At 39.1% G+C, this 19,592-nt stretch overlaps 1 protein-coding gene across 1 annotated transcript in view; it reads left to right on the forward strand.

Annotated features, from left to right (window-relative positions):
• The window catches only part of Ano3 (anoctamin 3), a 177,778-nt gene extending 164,806 nt beyond the window's left edge, over nt 1-12,972 (forward strand). Inside the window, exons 19-24 of the mRNA XM_055599197.1 lie at nt 2,278-2,411; nt 3,541-3,693; nt 4,064-4,211; nt 7,488-7,568; nt 7,754-7,859; nt 12,278-12,972. Coding sequence (XP_055455172.1) covers nt 2,278-2,411; nt 3,541-3,693; nt 4,064-4,211; nt 7,488-7,568; nt 7,754-7,859; nt 12,278-12,460 — 805 coding nt within the window. The 3' untranslated portion in view covers nt 12,461-12,972. The remainder of the gene's footprint in view (nt 1-2,277; nt 2,412-3,540; nt 3,694-4,063; nt 4,212-7,487; nt 7,569-7,753; nt 7,860-12,277) is intronic.
• The last annotated feature ends 6,620 nt before the right edge of the window (nt 12,973-19,592 follow it).

Here is a 19,592-nt window from a genome sequence, read left to right on the forward strand (position 1 = left end):
CGGGTGGCAAGCCTGGACCATGCATTTCAGATACTGAAAGAAAATGTTAAGAAATATTCCATTTGTGTTTTTCACACACTTCTATGAAGAACTTGTAGGTGAAAACAGTAGGAATGAATGGATCACCAAAGCTGTGATTGTCAGATTTTAAACCACAATTCTCTATTCAATTAAAACTTTGAAATTCCCTGTCTTTTCCTACTTCCCATGTCTCTCCTGTTTGCCATTCTGAATGAGGATTAAGCATCTTCCCTAGGGTCCTCCTTGTTATTTAGCTCTTTTAGGGCTATAAATTTTAGTATATTTATCCTATATTATATGTCTAATAACCACTTATAAGTGAGCATATACCATGTGGGTCTTTATGCTTCTGGGTTACCTCATTCAGGATGATCTTTTTTAGTGCCATTCATTTGCCTGTAATTTTCATGATTTCCTTGTTTTTAATTGCTGAGTAGAATTCCATTGTGTAAATGTACCACAATTTCTGTATCCATTCTCCAACTGAGGGACATCCAGGTTGTTTCCAGATTCTGACTATTATGAATAAAGCTGCTATGAACATAGTTGAGCAAATGTCCTTGTTGTATGGTTGAGCATCTTTTATATATATGCCCAGGAATGGTATGGCTGAATCTTGAGGTAGCACTATTTCTAATTTTCTGAGTAAGCATCAGATTGATTTCCAAAGTGGTTGTACTAGGTTACATTCCCACCAGCAACAGAGGAAGGATTCTAGGGAACAGAACAGGAGCCTTTCACAGAGTGCCTATGTAAGACTCTCTAGCAGGGTATTGAAGCAGATGCTGAAACTCATACCCAATCTTTGGGCAGAGTACAGGGAATTTTATGGAAGAAAGGGGTGATAGAACGATCTCGAGGGAACAGGAGCTCCACAAGGAGACCAACAGAACCATAAATCTGGGCCCAGAGGGGCTGATGACTCAACTAAGGACTATGCATCTAGAGGACCTAGACCCCTTGCTCAGATATAGCCCATAGGCAGCACAGTCTCCATGTGGGCTTCCTAGTAAGGGGAACAGGGACAGTCACTGGCATGAACTCATTTGCCTGCTCTTTGATCACCTCTTCCTGGTTAGGTTGCCTTACTAGGCCACGGAGAAAGAAGATGCAGACAGTCCTGATGAGACCTGATAGGCAAGGGTCAGATAGTAGATCAGCAGACTGTGGGAGGGTCATAGTCGGAAAAGATGGAGGGAGGGTGAGAGCAGGAGGAGATGATGATGATAATGAAAAAAAGAAGAAGAAAAAAAAACTTTAAAATTTAAATAAGCAGAGCTGTGTGAATTCTAACCTGCCTCTCCTTTCACCACTTCATGAGACACCAAGGATGACCTTTTTGGGATGAGGACTGGAGTACTTCTTATCCTAACAGACTCTCAATATCCAATCAGTTAAAACTGAGCTTTGGGTTCTATTCACTGAGCTGTATAAAATTATGTTGTCCTAGAATATCCTGTTGTCACATTCTTAAGTAATTCACTATAGAACCCCCTCGCAGAGCATAGCACTCTGTCTCTAAGCTTCATAGTGTCATCCCCAGACCAGTGATGGAGTATTTTCATTTCTTCTCCAGCCACCAGACAATAACTTATGTAAGCATACCTACTGCTTGACAATTCTTCTTAACTATAAAAGCAGAATACCGTCATTAGTGTTCAAAATTTCGTGTTTATGGCTTAAAGAAGTGAAGTTATTTGACAAAAATCCCCTATTGAATGAATGACAGAATGGAGTCCAGAACCTAGAACTCTTGAAACTTTATGCTATTTCATGTAGAACATGATTTATTCATGTTCACATGTTCACATGAACAACCCCTAACACAATGGTGTATAAGTGATGAAGGGATCAGGCCTAGTGACAGCAGGCAACATAGAAGCTACTACAGGTGGAGGTAGAATAAATGAATTTAGCCTAATCAATATCAAGGAATGGCTCAGTTTATGGGTAGTGAATTCTTGATAAATAAATACATATTTGGAGGGCTTTAAAGAGTTACAGAATGGTAGGATCTGTAAGTTTTGCTAATTTTTTTAAAATTTAACTTTATAATTTAAAGGTTTAAAACTTCGTAAAGTTCAGACTATTTTTCAGTGATTCAAAAGTTAAAAACCATTGACTATCTTCAATTCCAAGAATACTTGGTATAACTAACAAGCACTTGAAATTTGTTATTTCTTAGTGAACATGTACATTTTTTCCACAGATGCTTCAGTAACAGGTCCCATGTCCTTGCTCTGCTCTCTGATACAGGTTAATCCAAAACTGGTGGTCACGACATAAGATCAAGCGGGGAATACAGGATGCTTCCATACCACAGTGGGAAAATGACTGGAATCTTCAGCCCATGAACATCCATGGGTTGATGGATGAGTATTTAGAAATGGGTAAGGAGAGACTTTCCTTCAGAGACACTTGGCCTTGTTGACATTGCTTTGATGCAAGAGGAAAACAATAAAAATGGCAATAGTGTTTTCTTCTCTGAGAATTCTGAGACACAGGGGAACTTTTATCCTAACAACACCCAGGCTGTGCTGCATTGTGGGCTTTCACATATGTTATATTCAAGAAGCTATGGCACTGGGTCAAAACGAAATTGTTCTCATAAGGAAGCCTTTAGTTTTTTAGCATCTTTTTTTTTTCTTTTTGAGGTAAGGAATCACTGGGCAGTTAATACTGATCTTGAACTTGATGTATAACACAAACTGGCTCACAATCCTCCTGCCTTAATGTCTGCAATGCTAGGATTACTGGCATGCACCACCAGGATCTTGAGCAAATATTTTGATGAAAAAATAAGAGAGCTGGCTCAAGTCTTTACAAATGAAAACAGTAATCTCCTCAAAGAAAGTCACTTTTAAATAGCATTTTTTATTATGTTTCTTACATATAATGTATTTTGGCCATATTCAACCTTCCTTCTTCCCAAACTCCTCCTCATCCATCTACTCCACCTTCTCAAATCCAGTCTCAGTCCTACTTTCTGCAGAAATGTCATTAATTTATATTAAGAAAATATGAATTTTTCCAGTCCAGTTGTTGACTTTGATACTTTCTGGCACACAATATCCTCCTCCATAAAAAGAGAAGAGGGGGTAGTGTCTAACGGGTATTCGCATCCCAGCCAGAGCCAAGTGTTTTCCTTAAGGAAATGTTCCTCGTTGACTGTCTATTTTACACTTCTCCCCCACCCCTCTTCTTTCTTCTCCTTTTCTCTCTAACTCCTCCCCCTTTTTACTTGTATTACAAAGGGAGTGGAATGGGAAGTAGACATTAAATAGGCCCATATCTGTGATAGAGTACAGCTGTTTATCATTTTTTAGCCATCTAATCTTTAACAAGCATACTTATCACATAGGAACAAAAGTTTCTGCAACTACAAAAATGAGCATTTACTGGGTAGAGCTACTGCAATAATTCAAGGTAGCCCATTCAATGCTCCTTATTGGCACAGTGAGACACTCGGTAGATTCTACTGTGTATAATCGTAACTCCAGAAATGCTCCTGTCTTACAGTTTTGCAATTTGGTTTTACCACCATCTTCGTTGCTGCCTTTCCCCTGGCCCCTCTTTTGGCTCTGTTAAACAATATCATAGAAATCAGATTGGATGCATACAAATTTGTGACCCAGTGGAGGAGGCCTCTGCCAGCCCGAGCAACTGACATTGGTAAGAATCAATTTCCCCTTTTTAGGAATAGTACATGCAACTTCTCTATACCTGGAGTTTACTATACTGTAGTAAGAAGGTAAGGAGAGATGGCTCATCTGTTAAGAGCGATTACTGCTGTTCCCTAAGACCAGAGTTCAGTCCTCGTCATGAGCACTGGGTGGCTCACAAGGCAATCTGATGTTCTCTGCCGATCTTGCAGGCACCCAAGTGCATGAGCACCCGCGTAATAAGCAATGGTTAAGAAAAGTAAATGGGGTACAGAAATGTGGCTCAAAAATAAACAGAATATTCTTTCCAAAATAAAATTAACCCAAGTGCTTTTATCTTGCTCACTTTTATTCACTAGCTTTAATCTTTCCTCTGCCAGGTATCTGGTTTGGAATACTTGAGGGAATTGGTATACTGGCTGTGATCACCAATGCATTTGTAATTGCTATTACATCTGACTACATTCCACGTTTTGTCTATGAATACAAATATGGACCTTGTGCAAATCATGTAAAGCAGAATGAAAAGTAAGGTTGATTTTTACATATTTTTATGATCTATATTATAGTTGTAATAAAAAGAACTGGGAAGTTTTGCTCTCTGACCCCTAAAAAGTAAGTTTTCTAGTCCTTGTATTTATAATGTATTTATTAGATGAAAGCAAACGGGGATAAGAACAGAAAGTGTCTTCTCCAAAAACTAATTTTAGAGTTTGTTTTTACTCGAAAATGCATCAAAATGCTAAGACCATTCTAATGCTTACCGAAAAGGTCCCAGGTCTAGAACCTGAATAGACTTTAGATTTTTCCAGTGAAGCAGCATAGCATTTTTGTTGTGCAAATGGGAAAGTAAAGCCAATAACAAAGGGAACAGAGATAGTAAAAAGTGAGAAACAGAGAATACAGTATCTGTAATCTTCTTACTTAGATATTTTAAAAACCTTATAGTGGCAGAGATCTGACTGGTGCAGAATCGCCTCATTTTATGTCACTAATATGTGTTTTTTTCATCTAAAGCTGAAATGCACACTTTAAATCAGGACAGTGTCTCAATTGCTGCAGTATTTACTCCTTTGGTTTGGTATTGCTATTGACATTGTAATTCAAATGATTCTTTTCTGTCAGGAAAGGGGCTGTTTTACCCATGGTAGGATGCTTAGAAGCATGTGTGCTCTCTAACCAGTTGATATGGAGACAGTCATTTCAATCCTTACATTCTGATAACAATGGTTATCTTTATACCTCTCTCGCTGTCCTCTGGAAGACAAAATAACTGCATATAGACAACCTCTTTAAGCAGTACTGTCATCTTAGGCTTTTCCTTTAGATAAGTATTGGGGGACAATGCATTTGAGAACTGACCATGGAGAACTGGGATCACATTTAAAAGCTTTGTAGGTGGGTATCAGCCTTAGATGCAAATCTGTAAAAAAAAAAAAAAAAAAAAAAAACAGACGAGTGAAAAAAATATTTCTCCTCAGGAGCAGCAATAAATATGGAGAGGGGTCATGAGCCCCAACAGGTGGAGCTTCACTTTAGGGTGACATTGGCCTTTAATTAACTACTGCTGAACTGGTATTTCCCTAGTACCCTGGAAAAACCCTTAAACAAATGTGTCCATTTGTTTAATGGTTTATGATAAACCATTTATCATTTGTCCAATGATAAAAGAAGCATTATACCATCCCCCCCCCTTTTTTGAGCAAGTCTTAGAGTCCTTAAATGATTTAAAGGAATTCCTAGTTAGACACCTTCAATTTGAGTTCTAATTTTGTCACTTGCTAAGATGTACACCATCTGTGTGACATGCGTGATTCATAAGAGCAAGTGTTCACAGCTGAGAATGTATCTGAGAATCACACAATGTAAATATAAGGTTGTTTCAATAGCAATCGTGCAGAATCAAAACGTTCTCTTTTTATTAATACAGAACGATCTGGAAGCAGATTTAAGAATCTGAAAAGTCTAAGTGTCTGGTGTCTCTCTTAGAGGAAGTACTTGCTAGTTGCTCTATTGCCACCTAGTGGTGGACGAATAGTCTACTGGCTGAGTTTACATTTCAGACCTGCCTTTTCTGTGGACAGCACCCAACATCTCCACATTCAGTCATGAAGGAAGCAGACCAATTTCAGGCAAAACGGTGCAGGTCTTCTGTGACTTGGACATCATATATCTATAGGGACACTCAATGACCTAATAATCTACGAAGTACACTTAGCAATTAAATTGAAGAAAATCTTTTCACATTAGAAAATTTCAGATCAAGTCATGAAGAGACAAAACATAGTGGAGAAGAAAATATTGGCAAGAAAGTATGTGAGTGATGTTACAAGATATAGAATGGACAAGGAAAACAGTGAAGCCATTGATGAATATTGACTAATATTTCAAAGTTGAGGATGTGATAAACATGTGCTTGAGTCCAGGTTTTTTTTTTTTATTAAATTTGTATTTTTTATATTAATTACAGTTTATTTACTTTGTATCCCAGCTGTAGATCCCTCCCTCAGTCCTTCCCAATCCCACCCTCCCTCATCTCCTCCTTGCCCCTCCCTAAGTCCACTGATAGGGGAGGTCCTCCTCCCCTTTCATCTGACCTTAGCCTATCAGGTCTCATCAGGACTGGCAGCAATGTCCTCCTCTGTGGCCTAGCAAGGCTGCTCCTCCCTCAGGGGTGGGGAGGTCAAAGAGCCAGCCACTGAGTTCATGTCAGAGACAATCCCTGTTTCCCTTACTAGGGAACCCACTTGAATGCTGAGCTACCATGGGCTCTATCCAAGCAGGGGTTCTAGATCATATCCAATGCATGGTCCTTGGTTGAGTCCAAGTTTTGAAAACCATTATTCCTAGGATTGTGTGTCTCAACATGTGATCCATAAGCCTCATTTGAGGGTATTTCTTTCATAGTTCCATATGCTGCTCCTCTCTCAATGATCCCCATTGTATATCTATAAGTTTGACTTCTACTTTTATTTCATATTTGCATACATAATTGTATGTTTCTATCTAAAATCTGGGAAACATACGTGAGAGAAAACATAGATTATCTTTCTGGGACAGGCTCAGTAACCCAATATGATTATTCTCAGTTGCAGTCATTTTCCTGCAGACAACATAATGATCTTCCTTCCTTCCTTCCTTCCTTCCTTCCTTCCTTCCTTCCTTCCTTCCTTCCTTCCTTCCTTCCTTTTTTTGAGATAGGGTTTCTTTATGTAGCCCTAGCTTTCCTGGAACTCTCTCTGTAGATAAAACTGGTCTCAAACTCAATGTTCTGCTTGCCCCTGCCTCCTGAGGTCTGAAATTAAAGGCATGTGCCACAAAATCTAGCTAATAACCATCTTTCTTGATGGAGAAAAACAAGTTCACTGTGTATAAATACTTGTTTTGCTCACTGTTGTGTATAAAGAATTGAGGATTTTGTAATAAACTGTAGGTACACAATAAATATATTAAATAGGTGAGTAGATAATAAGTAGGCATTACTAATAATCGGTCAATTGTGTTGCATGCATGTGTGTTTATAAATGACTAACAGAGTTCAAATGCACAAGTAACAGGATGCCTTGTGTATAGAAACCACATTTTAATGTGTTTTTCACTTTGATTTAAGTAAACTAAAAATTAATGGAAATAATATTGAGAAGAGTGGACAGGACAAGAAGACATGAGGACAGATTGAAACAAGAAAGCCGAGTATTTAGATGAGAAGGAATAACAGCATGTATCGAATCCTGCCACTTATAAAGAAGTTGTGACAGAAACGTATTAATTTATGACTCATGTAATCCTGTTGTTTCCTTCTAGTTGCCTGAAGGGATATGTCAACAATAGCTTATCCTTCTTCAACCTGAGCGAACTTGGTATGGGAAAATCTGGGTACTGCAGGTAATTACCTATCATGTAATTATCTTTCCTGCCTGCATCTCATCCGCCATCTCATCTCCTCTACATGCAAAACAAAACAAAACAAAACAAAAAACTCACTTAAACTGTCATTTTGGAGTTTGGGTAAGCCAAGAATGTTTTGCTATCTTCCATGCTTTCTTTTTGTGTGTGTGTGTGTATTGCAGGTACCGAGATTATAGAGGTCCTCCTTGGAGTTCCAAACCCTATGAGTTCACCTTACAGTACTGGCACATCTTGGCTGCTCGACTGGCCTTCATTATTGTGTTTGAGGTTAGTCACATAAGAGGTTACTGTGGGTAACAGATTTGTTAATTGCTACAATAGTTTGATGTCAAATCTTTACTGGTATGCCCTGGGAAAGTGTTGAATATGGTAAAAATAATCATAAAGAACATGAAAAATAATGAGAAAGAGCTGAATGTAACCAAAAATTAATGGGTACTTATACAAGAAAATCAGAGAGAAAGATACTTTTGCACAAAAATTTTGAGGCTGCTAATTTTAAGCTCCAAGGGACCATGCTTACAAAGAAAGAGGTGGTTTTCATAGGCTGACAAATGAGCCCAAATCTGCTCACGAGGATAGAACACTTGGTATTTCTGAGTAATTAACTCAAAATGCAGCCAATTCCACATATATTTGTTTAAAACACATTAGATGATCTCATCTCATAAAATTTGCCTAAAACTTTTACTTAAAATGACTGACGTTTAATTAGTACAGACATGACAATACTGAATTGTAGTACTCTAAGGTAAATTTGGGGAAACTACATACAGTATTTCCATTTGTTTTACAAGTCATTATACAGTGAAGAATTTAGCACTGGGGTGAATTGAACAATTTCTCTTAGTTACACTGTGTCAATGAATAATTTTATAGGTTTTCTAAATAATATAGTTCTATCGAAAATTTCTGAAACAAAGAAATTTCTGTCTTGTTTTAATTTTTTTCATATGTACCCAGCTGGTTTTAAACTTTCTGTTTAGTTAAGGTTGGTCTGATCCCCTGATCCCCATCTGTGGCTCCCAAGTACTAGAAATAAAAGCACGTACTATCACACTTGCTCTAAACAAACCAGGGGATATGATCTGGGGCTTTGTGACTGCTAAGCAAATATTCTACTCAATAAATTTGAAGAAAAACTTTTTAAAGACTATTACACATTTCAAGTGATTTTCAATATAAGTTAAAATTTATAGTGAAATACATGAAAGTGGGCAGAGTGCAAGGAATCTTAGGAAAGAAGGGGGAGATAGAATGACCTGGAGAGGACAGGAGCTCCACAAGGAGCTCGACAGAGAAATATGGGCAACAGGGGTCTTCCTTGAGACTGATACTCCAACCAAGGACCATGCATGGAGATTACCTAGAACCCCTGCACAGATGTAGCCCGTGGCAGCTCATTGTCCAAGCGGGTTCCCTAGTAATGGGAACAGGGACTGTCTCCGACATGAACTCAGTAGCTGGTTCCTTGATCACCTCCCCTTAAGGGGGAAGTAACCTTACCAGGCCAGAGAAGGAAGACAATGCAGCCAGTCCTGATGAGACCTGATAGGGTAGGGTCAGATGGAAGGGGAGAAGGACCTCCCCTATCCATGGACTTGGAGAGGGGCATGGGAGGAGATGAGGGAAGGAGAGTAGGACTGGAAGGGTCTGAGGGAGGGGGCTACAGATGGGTACAAAGTGAATAAACTGTAATTAATATAAAAATTAAAAAGAAAAAAGAAGAAATGCTTGTCTCTAAAGATCTTAATCAGGAGTGAAATTTTCTGACTTAATGACTCTCTGAGTGAATGAAAATACAACCTACTAAATAAGACTTTCTACTTCATTGCTAGTAGTGTGACAGTTTAACTCATATTTTCAATTTAACAACTCAATGAGATGTTTTTCATTATCTAGTTTAAAAATATACATTTTTTCTATGTTCCTTAGGCATCAAGTAAACAAGTTAATCAGATACATAAATGCAGAATATCACTCGTGGGTCCATGTGAAGACCTCTTCTTCATTTTTCTTTCTTCATTCCCATTACTGATCCCATAACTCCTAAGCAATATATATGGTTTATATATTATATAATATATAGCTTATATATATATTATATATATATATATATATAAAACTATTGTATATAATATATACATCCAGTATCACTTTGGGTGTCTTATTTTCCAAATAACTTTAATCATTTTGTGTTTTAAAGTTTCTTTTACCTTTTACTTACTTTGCTTGCTTAGATCTACAAAGAAGTGTCAATGAGCTCAACCAATGTTTAGAACACATCTATTGAACATATGAATTACAATCTTTAAATATTTTTATTCATTTATTTATTTTTATTCATTTTACATACTTATTGTAGCCCCTCCTTCTTCTCTTCTCTGTACCCCCCCATCTTCCTCTTATCCTCACTCCCCTAGTCCTCAGAAAAGGAGAGATTTCCTCCCCACCAGCCCATCTGAGTGCATCAAGTCACATCATGACTGAGCACATCCTCATCCCCTGTCCCTGTGGTTTGGTGAGGCAGCCCTGCCAGAGCCAAGTGATTGAAAAAGAGCAGCAGAGCACATGTCAGAGACAGCCCCTGCTCTCCTTACTAGGGTACCCACGTGAAGCCTGAGCTTCTCATAGGCTGCTTCTATGTAGGGGGCCTAGGTCTTGTCTGTTCATGATCCTTGGTTGGTGTTTCAATATTTATAAGCCCTCCCACCCCCCTTCCCAGTGCTCTGGTTAGTTGGCACTGTTGGTCTTCTTGTGGAGGTCCTATCCTTTCCCTTCGGTCCCCTTCTCTCCTATTCTCCCCTCCCCCACCCTTCCACTCTTTTACAAGACTCCCTGTGTTCCAAACAATATTTGGCTTTGAGTCTCAGCATCTGTTTTGATCCATAGGTCGGTGAGGTGTCTCAAGGGACAGCCATACTAGGTTCATGTCTGTAAGCATAGCAGAGTATCATTAATAGTGTCAGGGTTTGGCTCTCTCCCATGGAGTAGGTGTTTGATTGGGCATTCCTGTTGAAGAGAGGGAACAGGGTAGAAGAAGGATCTCCCATAAAAATGAAGGTGAGGATCAGGTATTGGAAGAGCAGAGATAGGAGGACAGAGGGCTTGCAGAGAGAAGAGAAACCGTGGACGGAGGCATTTCTGTGACAAGCTGGAGACCTAATACAGGATAGGCTCCCAGGAGGATAAGAGGATGACTGTAGATGAGAATCCTAATAGCAGGGATTATGAAGACTGAAGAGGCCTCCATGGGACTCTGAGTGGAGGGAGAGGAATACTAACGCACACCAAAAACTTCTACCCAAAATTTACGCTGCCTACTAGATGTTCAGGAACAAAAACAGAACAATCTTTAAATATAATGAAATATTTATTATCATATATTACACTTTACTAAATCAGAGCAATATTTTTATTTGCATTCTTATAGTTTTTAGACATATTATTGGATTTTTTAGAAGCATGATATGTTTAAGTGATGAGGAAAATAGTCTGATTGTGTGTGGGAAAACGTGAACTGCTCACTGCTATCTACTTTGCAATGAAATTTCTTGGGACACATAAACCATTCCAGCTAAAAGTACAATGAATTCCTCATTTTCTCATAAAGAGGCCATTGTACACTAAAAGCTTTTTATACACAGGTATTGTTTCAACAGGCCATGCCAACCCCACAAATTGTTCCCTCTCCTTTCTGAGAAACAGAAAGATGTAACATTCTCATAAGATATTTATAGCAGTAGGAAGTGCCATTTAAGCAGGACCTACACTGCACCAAGCACTCTTTTAAGCAATGCAAACGTGTTTACTTAATTCTTTTAAGACTTAGTCATATCACTATCGTAGGCACAGAATGTTGATTTGGTCAGTGGTACACAGCTACCGAGCATGAAGACTTACTTGGTCTGATTCAAATACTGAGCCTTTGCGTACAAGCATAACGCCTTTTGAGTAACATTTTTAGTTGTTCAAATCCAGCACTAAAGCTCGGTGTGCGGGTACACAACTTCAGTCCTAGCAAATGAGAAATAGAGGCGGGTGGTTTCTTTCAGTTAGTCTGGCAAGAAAGGTCTAGGCCAGGCCACACAAGAATACGTAGCAAAATTATTTTTCAAAGCAAACTCACAAAACCAGCAAATCCCCACTACTGCCATTTTACTCTCAAAATACAAATAGTATATATTATACCAAAATCATATAACAGATTAAATGTATCATAGCAGTACCAATGATAGTGAACTCATATAATAGAATTTCTGAAAAAAAAATGCATTCTTTGAGGCTGAGTTTAACACCTGGCTCACAGGTTTATAGAGTGTGTATTTTGGTCTATCAAAAACACATATTTCCTGGAATCTTCTTTCATATTTGTATCTATTAGTGTACATTATAATAATATTACATACTGTGTAGGATTTTTATTACAAGAATTAAATATTTTTTTATGGAGTGATGTCATTATACGGCATTAAAAAGAGGAAACAATCTTTTGGAGTCTGACTAAGGTGACAGTCAATTACATTTGTGTTCTCCAAATAACTCTTAAAAGCAATACTCTAAATGCTTCAGTTAAGTTCTGATGCTTGACTTTAAGGCAAATGCATTGTTGCTCATGGTTTTTCTCTTTTACAGTGAGTGCTCTAGAACAGTTGAACACCTTCTTTTTACCCTTACCTTTGCAGCACCTTGTGTTTGGGATTAAGTCGTTCATTGCATACCTGATTCCAGACATACCAAGGGGCCTCCGTGAACGCATACGGCGGGAGAAATACTTAGTCCAAGAAATGATGTACGAGGCTGAACTGGAACATTTACAGCAACAGAGGAGAAAAAGTGGTCAGCCTATTCACCATGAATGGCCTTAGGCAGTACTTGTTACCCAAAGGGGAGGTACCATTAGTGTGCAGGAATGAGACCTTTGAAATATAGATGGGATCCAAGAGGAAAGCATACTTGGCAAATCGTTCTTATAAAATGCTACTTGGAAATACATCACAGCAGTCTCTGGGATTTGGAATGTTCAGATTTCTAAGAAAAAAAAAAAGACTTGTGATCTCTAAAGGGATGCAACTGAATGGCAGGGAGCCAGGCTCTGGTTCTCAGAGCAAAGCCTCAGAGGAGATTGGTGTTTTGAGGCCACCCTGTTCCATCAGCTGCAGAGTAAATAGGAAGGTGGTGGTGAAATCTCCAGGGGACGGATTTCCACGTAAAATATTCATAAGCTAGAAGTACTAATCAGAGTCTAGGACTTTCATGTGAGTTCAGATATTCACAAGAAACGAGTTAAGTCTATTGTTGGCTCTGATTTCAGAACTCCATGTCCCTTTAGCTTATGGGCTAGTGGACTTGTCTTTGTCTTATTGACCCAATAGGTGTATGCACATGGCATTTTTATGCTGCTTCATGTTGACTATGCACTTGAAGAGTTGCACATCAGCATAGTAGTCAAACCAAAAATCTAAGTTCCAAAAAATAAAAAATTAAAATTAAAAACTACCATTGGAATAACTGTTATATTGGCTGTATTTAAGTTTGCTTTGTCACTCAGAGCCAAGCACACTGCCCATTTTTATTAATCAATACCAACTGTTCCACTTCGAATGTTTGAATGGCTATACTCGTGTCACTTAGAAAATGACAACTTTTTATTTTGTTGCAGAAGCCTATACTACATTCTATTCCACGTGCCCTTCTCTGAGTTATTACAAGTATCACAGAACACTATGTTGAAACCATGTAAATATGTCAATCTTCCTTATATGTTTGCACTTTTACACTTTGTGATGTGAGTTCCAGCTTACGGAGCTCTAAGACCAGTTACACAAGATGCTACTGTAATCTGTTCATTCAGGAAATCTGAAGCCAAATGTTCCGAAGCACTTACGATGTTCTATAATGCACTCTCAATTATGAGCTAATGACAAGAATGCATGCATATAGTATATTATTTGCATAAAATACCTTCTGAGTTTCACTTTTTTTAAAAAAAAATCATGGAAGGGAGATTTCTGTTTTGTTTGTTTGTTTTGGTTTGGTTTTTGATGAGTTTATTTTATTTAATTTGAAAATTCTCTAGAAACGAAGTCAAATTAATTGTGAAGGTAATTATTTCATGTGTTGGAGCATCCTTATTTGAATGTCAATTTTGTCCACACATTCATGGAGCACAAATGAAGGTGTATCCAATTGAAGGATTTGTGAGGAGGCACAACTTGAGGGGGCAGAATAAAAAAAGAAAGGCAGGGGATAAAGTAGATGGGTATATGGTAGAAATCAACACACTTTTTGTTGCAAAACAGGAAGATCCAAGCTTTTTTCTCTTGAGAACAATGTGGGAAATGATAGAGAATGCACACACACAGAGAATATACAAACATACAACACACACAATACAGAACACATAAATACACAGAGAAAGAAGAGAGAGAGAGAGAGCACATAAACACATACATAAGTATTGTGATTTCTGCTTTTTGTTCAGTTTGGTTTTGTTCAATTAAGCAAAACAGGAATATTTACAAAATTCAAGCTATTGGATTAGGCACACGCGCAAAAATAAAACTACTTTGCACACATAGTAGTGGATTTCTCTCGAGGAAATTAGTTTCACTTCCTGGAAGTGCACTGCTCGAATTCTAAAACTAAAAAGCTTTGTTTACTTGATTATGGTTGTTTTATAGTTTCTGTCAAGGACATTCACTTCTCTACTTTCCCTATTATTCTGAGCCAAGCAGTCCGAGATTACAAATTCTCCCACAGGGTTTAGGGATAGAGCTCAGTGGCCATGTGTGTCTATCATTCAAGAGCCACATATAGACTCAATTCTCAGCACCACAAAATAAATGAATAAATTAATTTAAATTAAATGAGATATGTAGTGAATTCTCACACAAATCCTTGCTCCTAGGACTCTTCCACTGCAAACATAATGGCTAATTTTAAAAATTACCCAACTGAGTTTTCAGCACCTTTATTTTGGGGCATCCATGTTCCCTCTTCTTAATTAAATGTTTGCACATACCAGAGCATATTTTGCTTACCTAAAATTTACATATTTTTCAAATTAGGGATGCAAGACAGACATGTGTCTTAGGTAGGATAAACTAAGGTTTTTTTTTTTTCCTTGAGAATTCTATTTCTAGGGTTTTTCTATAGTTCATTGGGGTTTATATCATACTGATTGGTATGAACAGAGAAAGATATTTTAATAAATGTTGTTGTATGTTAATTTAGAGAATGCCTTCCCTGATATTTTTGAAACAGGCGTGAGAAAACAAAGAACCAAAAACATGATCTACAGTGTTTGATTGTAAACACTGCAGGATAATAAAACCTGGTTTCATCATCAGTGAGAGCAAAACAGAGACAGCTCCTCACAGTATTTAGCTTTAGATTACTCTGCTTAAGTTGAGAGAAATGTTTTATACATGTTTTTCATATGAATGTAAATTATTTCTCAAAGATTTATAGCACACACTATTCTCAGGAATTCTGTATGTTGTGAATGCTGCTCATATATTTTCATATTCTCACTTGTCTTTTTAATGCTAATAACTAATGGATATATGCATGCAGTTTGCCTTGACAAGTTGTACAAACCATTTTGAGTCTTAACTGTAATAGTTCTCAATTGTCTGAGTCTGTATGCACTTTTAGGAGAGACACTGCTGCCTGGTCGCATGATGAGGTTCAACCTAAATGCTAAATGAATCTTGGCATAATCTACTGTTAGAATGGAATGAAAAGAACTTTTTTCACTCAATAAATTATCATTTTTCCTATAATTTACACATTACATTTCATTCTACTTGTATTTTTATATATTAAACTGGGCTCTGCTGAATAGGTATGGCCTGGAAAGATTGCACATTCTTTACCTCCTTGAAGCAATAGTTTTATTATTCTCAGAGAAACTCATTCAGACTATCTTTTGATAGATAATATTCTCATAGTAAAGTCATTCATGGGACTGAGAAGATGGCTCAGTGGATAAAATGTTTGCTGTGCAAGCATGAGAACCTAAGTCTGGATCATCAACACTTAAAAAAAGCTGAACATGGTAGACTATGTCTGTGACCCCCAACTCTAGGGAGACAGAGATAGGATCCCAGGGGCTAACCAGTATGGCCAAGTGCTGAGCTCCAGAGTTAAGGAGAAACCCTGCCTTAAAAAATGAGATAGACTGTGTGTGTCTTTCTGCTTCTGGGATACCTCACTCAGGATGATCTTTTCTAGATTCCACCATTTGCCTGCAAATTTCATGATTTCCTTGTTTTTAATTGCTGAGTAGTATTCCATTGTGTAAAAGACACACACGGTATATACTCACTTTAAATGGGTACTAGACCTATAAGATAGGATCAGTGGACTTGGAAAGGGGCAGGAAAGAGGTGAGGGAGGGAGAATGGGATTGGGAGGGAATGAGAAAGGGGGCTATGGTTGGGATACAAAGTAAATAACCTGTGATTAATATAAAAATAAAAATTAATAATAGATAAATAAATTTTAAAAAAGATAGGATAAACATACTGAAATCTGTATACCTAAAGAAGATAAACAAGAAAGAGGACCCGGGGTAAGATGATCAATCCTCACTTAGAAAGACAAATGGGATGGACATTGGAAGTAGGAGAAAACAACTAACAGGACAGCAGCCTACCGCAGAGAGCCTCTGAAAGACTCTACTAGCAATGTATCAAAGCAGATGCTGAGACTCATAACTAAACCTTGGGCAGAGTGCAGGGAATCATATGAAAGAAGGGGGATTTAGTATGACCTGGAGAGGACAGGAGCTTCACAAGGACCAAATATATCTGGGCACAAGGGTCTTTTATGCAACTGTTTTTCCAACATAGGACCATGTATGGATATAATCTAAAGCCCCTGCTCAGATGAGCCCATGGTAGCTCAGTATCCAAGTTCGTTCCCTAGTAAGGGGAACAGGAACTATTTCTGACATGAACTCAATGGCTGGCTTTTTGACAACTCCCCCCTCCCCCCACCTGAGGGAGGAGCAGCCTTGCTAGGCCACAGAGGAAGACATTGCAACCAGTCCTGAAGATACCTGATAAGCTAGGGTCAGATGGAAGGGGAGGAAGACCTCCCTTATCAGTGGACTTGGAAAGGGACAGGGAGGAGATGAGGGAGGAAGGGAGGGAGGGTGGGATTAGGAAGGAATGAGGGAGGGGGCTATGGCTGGGATACAAAGTAAATAACCTGTGATTAATATAAAAACATAAAAATTATAAAAACAAATAAAATAGAAATAAAGTAAAAATACTAGACATTGACTTCTAGTCTACACACACAGGCATGCATACATATACACACAGATCCAATGAAAACACATACAAAGCACAAAAAAAAGAAGAAAATAGATATTTGCATATTAAAGAGCAGGTGAGATAGCACATTAATGCTAGTGATGTTTGTGCTAGAGGCAGGTGAGAAAATAAATTTGATTAGTTCATATGAAGGGAAATGTGGAACTTTCATGGCCCAGAATTACGGCACGGTAGAGGAGAGCTTAAATCCTGGAGACCTCATGAAAGGACGGCAGGAATTGCCTCTCTCCCATCTCCTAACCTGACTCCATAAAGTCGAATGCCCCATGCCCCGCAGTCAACCCTAGGAAGCCTGACAGTGATCAGGCTTTACTCTTTTCTTTACCTTATAAGGTCCCCCAACACACACACACACACACACACACACACACACACACACACACACACATGCTCCAGCCACTGAGTATGCTCTGGGGCATGTGCTGTTTGCCTTGTACTCACCCAGGTGACAAAGATCCTGCTTACAACCACCTGCCCCCAACCAAGCTTCACTTCCTTAATCTCTACCCAGTGTACAATGGGCGTGGCTATCCTGAAGGGGTGAGTGGAACACAGAATGGCAGCTGGCACCCAATGTGGGTGTGACTGGATCTCTGGTACAAGCAGTGAGAAGGTGATTGTCCTCCACAAAGGCCCTAAGCCTCCCCAATCTAAGTGCTGTCAGTCTATCTTTTCCTTCTTTGTTTTCTGCTAATGTGTTTGCATTGGGTTCAGACACATCGAAAGGATAAGCGACACCTTCTGGCCAGGGCTGTTCCTTGGCATTGGTAGAAGGTCCCCAAACCTCTGTTTGAACACCAAAAGTCCATATGAGCATCAGCAATAACGCCCCAACTTTTTTCTAAAACAGTAACTCAGTGACCAGTAAATGTCACTGGAGTGATAGCTAGAATTCTTAAAACTGCAGCAAGACTTACATTTGGGGAAAGTTCTCTGACCCGGGCATTTCAAAACTTCTCAAACATGAGAAATATCTCATCACATACAAAGAAACCCCATGTTAAAGAAAGATGGGCTTTCTTGAAGTCCCATGGAATAAGACATTAAAAAGCAAACCTCTTCATTTTGGGAGGAGATCCTTAAAATAGTATGACCACGGGTTATGTTTACAACCCTGGCTCATGAATTCAGGTTGTGTGCCTCACCCTGAAGAGATACCAAGAGGGAGAAACTCCCTCTCGCCATTTCCTGCCTATCACAGCTGCAATCTTCCAATACATTTGGACCACTTAGAACAGGACCCATCTAGGATGCTGCCTTTCCTCAGGTGAGTCTGAGGCTAGGACTCTAAACATTGCCCTTTTCCAGGTCTTCCCTTACAGCACCTGGTAGGGAATATCGCATAAGCCCTCAGTCCCACCCACCCCACTTCCCCTTGCCCACCAAGCCTGCACTCCTCAAGACTCCATTACAAAGACAGACAGTGCTAGTTTGATGCTTCTCCTCCCCAGCCCTCCCCACCTCTTCCCTTTACACACCAAGCCTGCACTTCACAGGACTCTGTTACAAAGGCATGCCAACTTCCAGCTTTTCCCACTTCCTCACCCTTCACCAAAGTAGAGGGAGAGCTTCACCAACACAGGACTTTTCCTGCTTCTCTCTCCCTTGCCCAGCAATGCCTCAGTCTCTGCTGAGAAAATAGAGGAAATGTTATACAAGTCCTTGGTCTCTCTACCCCCAATGCACATACACTTTATCATCTCCATGATTCTGCTTTGGAAACAGACAAAATGCAGCTTAAGCCTCCAGCCAACTCCCCCTGCTGCCAATAAATTTTATAACTCCCCCACAGTCTTAGAATTCTAAGTCAATATTCACCCCATGCAATTTAAACCACCTAATTGGCACCTTTACCAAGCTACAGAGTTAAAAAGCTGAGACAAAGCCAGTCAAAGAAGATATCATCCATGCTCCTTTAACTAAATATCTCCTCCAAAAACAAATTGCCACCTTAAACAAGCTCCAGGATTGGTGAGACATCTGTCACTCTTCCCTGCCATCCTCAATCTTCTTATAGTGGGAAGGACTCTTCCAGAATGAATGTCTCCAACCAGTCAGGTGGAATCAGGACCTAGATGACATCCTGTGGGGATTTGATGAACTTTTTTGTCCAGGGAGATTTTTTTTTTTTCCAAAGAGAGCCTAACAAGCAGCTCAGCCAGCAGGTTCTTAGGACCAGATGCAGATCTGTGTGCTTCAAGCCTAGGACAGAATTGCCTTACCCAAAGTCTAACCAGACCCTGTCTCCTCCTCCTCCTTTTTCTCCACCAAGAGATGAAGGAGGTCCTCTTTGATTTTATTCTTAGAACTAAAATGAGTTTAGAGAGAAAAATTCCTGACCATGCAGCCAAAGACCTTCTTCTTAAGAACATAATCTAGGAGGGTATGACTCCTAAGTCCAAGTTTCCCTACCAAGGTCTCAGAAATGAACACTATGATAGATGGGTTGTGGCTACCCAAGACATAGAAACATCACATCATGATGCTTCCATAGCTCAGGCCTTTGCAGAAGCAATAAAAACAGAAGGGATCTGCTTTAAATGTAGCAAAAGGACACTGGAAAAATGAGTGCCCCCCCAAAAAAAACCCACCATTAGGGACCCCCAATGCCTCTAAGATAATATGCCTATGGTTCTACAACAGTTTCCACTGG

Source organism: Psammomys obesus, unplaced genomic scaffold, assembly GCF_907164565.1.
Source record: "Psammomys obesus unplaced genomic scaffold, mPsaObe1.curated_primary_1811, whole genome shotgun sequence".
Taxonomy (NCBI): Eukaryota; Metazoa; Chordata; class Mammalia; order Rodentia; family Muridae; genus Psammomys; species Psammomys obesus.